Source organism: Beta vulgaris, chromosome 2 (genome assembly GCF_026745355.1).
Source record: "Beta vulgaris subsp. vulgaris cultivar EL10 chromosome 2, EL10.2, whole genome shotgun sequence".
In the NCBI taxonomy this organism is placed as follows: Eukaryota; Viridiplantae; Streptophyta; class Magnoliopsida; order Caryophyllales; family Amaranthaceae; genus Beta; species Beta vulgaris.
In genome coordinates, this window is record NC_079203.1 from 4,311,179 (window position 1) to 4,320,230 (window position 9,052).

A 9,052-nucleotide genomic window follows, 5' to 3' on the forward strand; every position below is an offset into this window, starting at 1 on the left:
AAAACAAACCAATAGGGTAATGAATAGATGGACTCTAAAAATAAAGTATTTGTATAGTAAACACATTTTTCATATTATAAATATTAAATAAATTAAATTGGCATGTATAAGTAATACTAGCATCAAGCAAGTAATTTATTGAGCATACTTTTTCATATTTTAAATCAATTATAGTACTTAAGTAACCTAATTCTTAAAATGTTAAAATATAAGAAGAAATTCTATTATAAGTCTCATAACTTATACAAAAAAGAAAATATAATGGGGTAAAATAATGTATAAATTAGAGTCTTATCAACCATCTAAAAAAAATAAACTTTCGTCGAAATTATAACACGGTTTGAATATTACTAGCCCAATCATCATCATCATTATCAAAACGAAGATATCTCCTAAACGCAGTTTGAGCAAGCATAATTGTCATACAAAGTATTGTAAAGTAACTAAAAGATATCCTAATATAACTCGAACTAGAAAAAGATATTTACTAATCCAAATCCTATTAGGCTATTACTATTCTCTACGTAATCTAATTAAGCAGGGACTCCTTGAGACCTTGATAAATGAATCACCCCTTAGTAGTTAGTAGCAACAAACGCAGTTCAGCTTGATCACCAAAAAGAAAAGAAAAAAAAAAAAGGATCACAAAGAAACAGACGCAGTTCAGCTTCATCCACCAACAATGACAGGAGTTTGGAGTGAGGGTGATGTTGTAGAAGTGTTGGATAACAAAGGTTACTGGAGAGAGTCTATGATTAACGAAGTTATGGAAGATGGTTTTTATTTTGTCTGGGTGTTTGATTCTGCGCGTCACCTTATAGTGGAGAAGACGAGTGTTCGAGCTCGGCAAGAATGGAAAGATAAGGTATTATATCCTGCTCTTTGTATATACATTCGATCAACTGTTTGGTTTTGGTTTCTTGAGAAATCTTGCATATAATAAATAGTATATATGATCTGCTTAATTCATGTGTATTCTGTAATATGATTCTAATTGTTTTAACTCCTTGCTTGTTTTAATTTGGTGCAGAAAGTAGCAGATCAATCTGTTCATGTGCTGTCTAAATCATTGAAGAGGTCATCTCCTGATTATGCGTCAGCTGACAAAGCTTATTCAAAGTCTAAGTGTGTCCAGAAACGAAGATTATTAGTAGATAAGGAGGTGGATCTTGATGTTATTCATGGTGACGCATATTCATTCACTGGAAAGGTAGATAATAATGTGCAAATTACTACTGATAAGAAAACAATCGGTGATAGTAATGGTAAAGGAAAGAGCCGAAAACATGAGCTAAATGATGATTGTAGTAGTACTGCATCATCTGTTGCAAGCTGTAGCATCACCAGTGCGGCGATTCCTGATGATAGCAGGTTGCTCAGCCATTCTTCAGCAGGGTGTAGCCAAGATCAAGATCATAGTGTTTCTCTTTCGAGTGAGGCCGAGTCTTATAGTCTTGATTTGGGAGAGGAGGAGGAAGTATCTAGTGATCATGAGTTGAAGTTACATGGTTATCGTTGTGTTTTGGAATTATTATACAAGTCTGGTCCCTTAAGCTGGCAACAAGAAATTGAATTGACAAAGCTCCGTTTGAAGTTATCAGTTTCAAATGATGAACATCTCGCAGAATTAAGGAGGTTAAAGTCAAGTAGAAATCTAGGTTTGAGTTCAGTTACTAAAACTCATTAGCTAGCTCTCTTTCTATCAGTATTCTGAAAAAGCTCCATTACTACTCTTGTACGAGCAACTTGTAATAATGGCGACATTGTTATAGTGGATTGGTGGTCACAAGAATCACCCGCGGTTTTTTCCCGTTCTTTGGGTTTTCCGCGTCACCATTTGTTTGTGTTCTTAGTTTCTTTATTATTTGCATTTTTATTATTTTTTGCTCCTCCCATAAACTGCAGGTATATTGTTGCTGTTGTTGTTGTTGTTGTTGGCTCCCCATAATCTTTTAGGTAGTGTATTCATCATGTTTGTTTACTAAGGAATTTCATATATTAATGAGTTTTGTATTTTCAAAGTAATGTTTTTTTTTGCTTAAGGGTTGCCATTTTCTTGTAATGCTTGTACATTCTTTAATCTTTTTTAGAAGTTAGTTTTTATAGTACTATACTATACTCTAAGAGATTGAAAATTTAGTAAACGTAACCTTCAAAATGAAAGAAACTTGATACCAACCAACTACTATGAATTTATTGGCTTATCTCCTCTTGCAAATTGACATTGTCTTTTCATTCTACAAACAATAATTGACAAATTGCCCCTAACGATCCTATCACATTATTAATAATTTTTGTGTTCCTATAGGCCCAATTCAATTTGTAGGGCTTAAGTGTTGTAACATAGCATAGCGTGTGGACTGGTCGGTTAAGGGTGGTTCGGTCATGGTTAGTTGACTCTCTATTGGGCCAGGATAGATATGTGACCTTGTTGTGTAAGGAGAAGTATGATCCATAGGTTTTCAATTTGTCAGGCTTAAGTGTTGTAACATAGCATAGCGTGTGGACTGGTCGGTTAAGGGTGGTTCGGTCCAACTTATTGGCCCTGAACTTATTGGACCTTATCTGAACTGAACTTATTGAACCTGAACTGAACTTATTGGAACTTATTAAACCTGATTGGACGGACCTGATTCAACTTATTGGACCTGATTGAACCTGATTGGAACTTATTAACCTTATTGAAATTTATTAGACCTTATTGGCCCTGATTGAAACTTATTAGACCTTATTAGACCTAATTGAAACTTATCAAACCTTATTGGACCTGATTGAAACTTATTTGACCTTATTAGACAAAAAAAATTGACCATTAATAACATAAATATTACCTCTAACGTAAATACTATCTTCTGCTTCTGGAGATGAATCTGATCAGCCTATTTAAGTCCTCAATAGGACTTTCAATGTTCATCCATCTCTTTATAATAGCAAGAACTTGTTTGCTGTAGCAACATTGGAACAGTAAGTGTGCCTGGGTCTCAGAAGCATCTCCATATAATAAGCACAGTGGGGATGCAGTTGGGTCATAAATCACACTTCTCTCTACTGTGTGTAATCTGCCTCTCATAACCAGCCAATTGATGAATTTGTATCTATTGATGCTCATCTGTTCCACACATACAGATCCCAGTGTACATGTGGTTTTTGTTCAGTAATCTTATGAAAAATCATCTTCTTGGAATAATACTGCATACTCTGAAATGCATGCTTGTTGTTGAATACCTGCTTAAGTTGTTCTTTAACTGCACAGAGTTTCCTCCAGTATCAACTCCCCCCTGATGTAGGTCTGTAATCCCACCATTGTTCATCATGAATATATACAACATGAACCCATCTAACCCACACATTATCCTTCTTTTGTGCAATGTCTCACACATGCTTTCCTAGGCTCACCACATTCCATGCTTTCACATCTCTAAACCCTAAACCCCCAGAGGTTTTACTATTACAAAGCTCCTGCCATGCTACATAACCCCCTTTGGCACAGAATTGATTACCAGACCATAAGAATACCCTGCACACCTTTTCAATATCTTTGATGACCCTTTCAGGTAGAATGAAAATCTGAGCCCAATATCCATGGATAGTCATGAGAACAGAGTTAACCAATTAATCTCTACTAGTATAAGAGATGTTCCTTGAAGTCCATATTCTTATCTTGGCAGTCATTTTATCCATAAGGCAATCACATTGAGCAGTAGTGATTCTCCTTACCTGAATAGGCACACCTAAATACCTGAAAGGCATATCTTTCTTTCATGATGCTAGACACATTCTGGATTCTTTATATGAAAACTAGTCTTACATGCACGTAATGCGTGCGAAAGCGTATGTAAAATTAAATAAGTGGTGTAACAGAGCTGTCTTTGCATTTTGTTTCTTCAAAAAATTGTTGTATGCAGTACTTTTTTTTTTTCTCATGTGTTGCCTTATATAATAGAGATTAATTATATATTATTAAAGGAATTAGCGAGTCCTCAATCATTTATTATGAGGTTGGGTTGGGTTCGAAATTTCGACCCATTACCTGAAGACATTGGGATAGGGTTGAGGATTTCAACCAATTTAGGTTAATGGGTCAAAATGAACACAACCCAAGTCGACCCATTACCAGCTATAAGTCAAACACCAAAAGTTACTTCAATCACTAGTTCATCTATTCATCAAACATTATTTTTCACTATTGTTGGAGTTTTGACTTAGTCCAAATACTAAAACATATCAACTTCAAAAACTCCGTTTGAAGTTATCAGTTTCAAATGATGAACATCTCGCAGAATTAAGGAGGTTAAAGTCAAGTAGAAATCTAGGTTTGAGTTCAGTTACTAAAACTCATTAGCTAGCTCTCTTTCTATCAGTATTCTGAAAAAGCTCCATTACTACTCTTGTACGAGCAACTTGTATTAACGGCGACATTGTTATAGTGGATTGGTGGTCACAAGAATCACCCGCGGTTTTTTCCCGTTTTTTGGGTTTTCCGCGTCACCATTTGTTTGTGTTCTTAGTTTCTTTATTATTTGCATTTTTATTATTTTTTGCTCCTCCCATAAACTGCAGGTATATTGGTATATTGTTGTTGTTGTTGTTGTTGGCTCCCCATAATCTTTTAAGTAGTGTATTCATCATGTTTGTTTACTTAGGAATTTCATATATCAATGAGTTTTGTATTTTCAAAGTAATGTTTTTTTTTCCTTTAGGGTTGCCATTTTCTTGTAATGCTTGTACATTCTTTAATCTTTTTTAGAAGTTAATTTTTATAGTACTATACTATACTCTAAGAGATTGTAAATTTAGTAAACGTAACCTTCAAAATGAAAGAAACTTGATACCAACCAACTACTATGAATTTATTGGCTTATCTCCTCTTGCAAATTGACATTGTCTTTTCATTCTACAAACAATTGCCAAATTGGGCCTAACGATCCTATCACATTATTAATAATTTTTGTGTTCCTATAGGCCCAATTCGATTTGTAAGGCTTAAGTGTTGTAACATAGCATAGCGTGTGGACTGGTCGGTTAAGGGTGGTTCGGTCATGGTTAGTTGACTCTCTATTGGGCCAGGATGGATATGTGACCTTGTTGTGTAAGGAGAAGTATGGTATCCATAGGTTTTCAATTTGTCAGGCTTAAGTGTTGTAACATAGCATAGCGTGTGGACTGGTCGGTTAAGGGTGGTTCGGTCCAACTTATTGGCCCTGAACTTATTGCACCTTATCTGAACTGAACTTATTGGAACTTATTAAACCTGATTGGACCTGATTCAACTTATTGGACCTGATTGAACCTGATTGGAACTTATTGGAACTTATTAACCTTATTGAAATTTATTAGACCTTATTGGCCCTGATTGAAACTTATTAGACCTTATTGGACCTAATTGAAACTTATCAGACCTTATTGGACCTGATTGAAACTTATTTGACCTTATTAGACAAAAAAAATTGACCATTAATAACATAAATATTACCTCTAACGTAAATACTATCCCTCAAAATTTATTATGAAGTAATAATTATTAAAATTCGTCCTTTAAAAAAAAATTATTAATTATCTCTTATGATGATTAATTTAACAAAAAAATTACTATTTTATATTTGCCTATACATACCTTTGACCACTAATAAATCTAATACTCTTGTTTTGATTTTATAAAGCACTAGTGGAAAATCAAAAGTTGATTAACATTTACTGCTAACAAGTTAAAATTGGCACATATGAAAAATTCTCACCCCACTTTCATTTATGTGAAGGTAATACGACAGAGTGGAATGGGGTTTAAGAAAGTTGCTTCTCACTATGGGCTTTGATGGGCGATGGGTGAATTTGATAATGTCATGTGTTTCTTCTGTTACTTACTCTTTTATCATCAACGGTGGTGTCTGTGGTTCCGTCACTCCTGCCCGTGGGCTCCGACAAGGTGATCCTCTCTCTCCGTATCTATTTATTTTGATTGCTGATGTGTTCTCTAAAATGATACAGAACAAGGTTCAGGAGAAACAGTTACATGGTGCAAAAGCCAGTCGCAATGGTCCAGTGATTTCACATCTTTTCTTTGCTGATGATAGTCTACTCTTTACCAGAGCCTCCCGTCAGGAATGTGCTATTATAGTTGATATTCTCAACCAATATGAATTAGCATCAGGGCAGAAAATTAATTATGAAAAATCGGAGGTGTCTTTCAGTAGAGGTGTTAGTACTATGCAGAGAGAAGACTTGACAAACATTTTACATATGCGGCAGGTTGACAGACATGAGAAATATCTTGGTATCCCCTCTATCTCTGGCAGATCAAAGAAAGTCATTTTTGACTCCCTTATGGATAGAATTTGGAAGAAACTCCAAGGTTGGAAGGAGAAGCTCTTATCTAGAGCTGGTAAAGAAATCTTGCTCAAGTCAGTTATCCAAGCAATCCCAACCTATCTTATGGGGGTGTATAAACTCCCTTGTGCTATCATCAACAAAATTCACTCTGTTATGGCAAAGTTTTGGTGGGGCAGTTCTGATGCTACTCGCAAGATTCATTGGAGGAATTGGGATGCAATGTGCACTCTGAAATGCTTTGGGGGTATGGGGTTCAAAGACCTCAGAGTTTTTAATGATGCTATGTTGGGGAGGCAAGCCTGGCGTGTTATTCGTGAGCCAAGGTCCCTACTTGCTAGAGTGATGAAGGCGAAATATTATTCCAAGTGTGAATTCCTTGACTCCCCGCTTGGAGTGTCAAACAGCTATTCATAGAGTAGTATATGGAGCTCGAAGGCATTAGTTAAAGAAGGGTTGGTGTGGCGCGTGGGTAATGGTACTCAAATCAATATATGGGAGGCGCCTTGGGTTCTTGATGAATTTGGTCGTTTTATCACTAGTGAAAGACATGGTGACCTCACTATGGTAAGTGAACTTATTGACTTTGCGAAGATGGAGCGGAAAATCCCCCTTATTGAGGCCTATTTTAGTGAGCGAGATGTTCGTTGCATTCTAAGTACTCCCCTTAGCTCCCTCCCTTTAAAAGATGAATGGACTTGGGCATTCACAAAGGATGCATCTTACTCGGTGAAAACGACTTACATGCTTGGGAAAGGTGGCAATCTTGACAACTTCCACCAAGCTTGGGTTGATATTTGGAGCATGGAGGTAAGTCCAAAAGTTAGACACTTTCTTTGGCGTTTATGTACTAACACCCTCCCGGTTCGCGAATTACTCAAATATCGTCACTTAAGTGATGATGATCTGTGTCCACGTGGCTGTGGTGAGATTGAGTCACAATCGCACGCTATTTTTGGCTGCCCTCTCTTACGTGATTTTTGGTGTGAAAGTGGCTGTGAAAGCTTTCGAAGTTTAGCTGTGGCTGGTCCAATGAGTGAGGCCCTCGTGAATATGCATGAACTGGATATGGGAGTTCGAATTAAGGGGGCATTTCTTTCTTGGGTGCTGTGGAGTGACCGGAACCTTCTTGTTTTCCAAAACAAAGTCACTCCCCCAGTAATCCTCCTTGAGCGTGTGAACCGGCTAGTGGAAGAAAATGGTGCTTACACTAAAAAGATTTACCCTCTTTGGGCCCCTCTCGCTAATGCTAGCCCACGTATATGGTTAGCTCCTCCACCTGGGATCATAAAGCTTAACGTGGATGCTTCTCTAATAGTTGAAGGATGGGTTGGTTTGAGTGCTGTTGCGCGTGACTCGGGCGGGAGTGTACTCTTTTCAGCTATTCGCAGAGTGCGCTCTTATTGGTCAGCGGAAATTGCAGAAGCAAAGGCCATTGAGATGGCTATTCGATTGGGGAAACGTTATGCTCTGCAGGCGGTTATTGTGGAATCCGATTGTCAAGTGGTTATAAATCGCCTCTCCAAAAATGCTATCTATCTTGCTGATCTGGATATTATCCTTTATAACATTCTTTCTTCTTGTGTTTGTTTTACTTCCATTATATGGTCTCATGTAAAACGTGATGGGAATGCTGTTGCCCACCATTTAGCTAAGCTAACTCCTTTTGGTGTTGAACAAATTTGGGAGAACCACTATCCCCCGGAAGTGGCTCCTTATATTTTGATGGACAATTTGTCCTTGGATTAATGTTAGCTAGCTTTCCTCTCAAAAAAAAAAAAAAATGTGAAGGTAATAGAATGCATTAACTTCTTATCTCTCACTCTACATTTATATCTTTCATTGTTATTAGTAACAAAAATATGTCATCTCTAGTTATTTAAAGACAAATTGCAAAATATTGTAATTATATATAATGATTATTATTGTTAATCTTAATTTTTTGACCATGATTATAATATTATTTAATAATAATATAATCACCTAATAGTAATATGAATAATCAAATAATAGACAATAATACAAGTATAATACTATACATTGTGGTACTTTAATAAAAAATTCTAATATATGAATAATAAAATAATAGATAATAATACAAATATTTAATAAAATAATAGACACTAATATAAGTATAATACTATATAATCATTATGGTACTTTAATTAAAATTCTAATAATAACATAATGGATAATAATACAAATGTTTATTGAACATTGACTATTTGGACCTTATTAGACCTTATTGGAACTTATTGGACCTTATTAGACCTGATTGTAACTTATTGCACCTGATTGAAACTTATTGCACCTGATTGGAACTTATTGGACCTTAACAGACCTGATTGGAACTTATTGCCCTTATTGGACCTTATTGCAACTTATCTGAACTTATTGGACCTGAAACTTAATTTTTTAAGTTGAGGAGAACACACCCTAATCCCAGTCCTAGCCCATCTCCACCCTCACAAAGCCAACCTCGTCTGGGGATTGGTTCGCTTGCCAGTTTGGTGGCCCAAGGATGGAATTTGCGTCCGCCTGGCCCAGATGAAGTTGGGCCAAGCAATTGGATGGACCGCTACTTGAAAATGGACCAGCATGGAATGGACATGGGTAAAAATATTGTGGCTGAAGCTAAAAATGCATCATAATTCTCCAAACTCTCCTAGGGATCTTGGAATTTCATCCGATATAATCACTAACAGATTTCGTATCTCACCCCCTCTAT

General features: G+C 36.3%; 2 protein-coding genes across 2 annotated transcripts; both read left to right on the top strand.

Annotated features, from left to right (window-relative positions):
- Positions 1-682: 682 nt before the first annotated feature.
- LOC125495259 (uncharacterized) lies at positions 683-1,687 on the top strand. The gene is made up of 2 exons (XM_057392561.1): positions 683-865; positions 1,031-1,687. The coding sequence occupies exons 1-2, from the start codon at positions 683-685 to the stop codon at positions 1,685-1,687; spliced, it is 840 nt and encodes a 279-aa protein (XP_057248544.1).
- Positions 1,688-6,918: 5,231 nt separating this feature from the next.
- On the top strand, positions 6,919-8,073 carry LOC125495272 (uncharacterized). Its single transcript, XM_048639938.1, has one exon. The coding sequence runs from the start codon at positions 6,919-6,921 to the stop codon at positions 8,071-8,073; it is 1,155 nt and encodes a 384-aa protein (XP_048495895.1).
- The last annotated feature ends 979 nt before the right edge of the window (positions 8,074-9,052 follow it).

What these genes read in the sequence shown, in the direction of transcription:
- LOC125495272 (XM_048639938.1), top strand. Translation starts at nt 6,919, where the DNA reads ATGGAGCGGAAAATCCCCCTTATTGAGGCCTATTTTAGTGAGCGAGAT.
- LOC125495259 (XM_057392561.1), top strand. Translation starts at nt 683, where the DNA reads ATGACAGGAGTTTGGAGTGAGGGTGATGTTGTAGAAGTGTTGGATAAC. An exon ending in GGCAAGAATGGAAAGATAAG is followed by an intron (nt 866 to 1,030) that starts GTATTATATCCT and finishes AATTTGGTGCAG; the next exon opens with AAAGTAGCAGATCAATCTGT.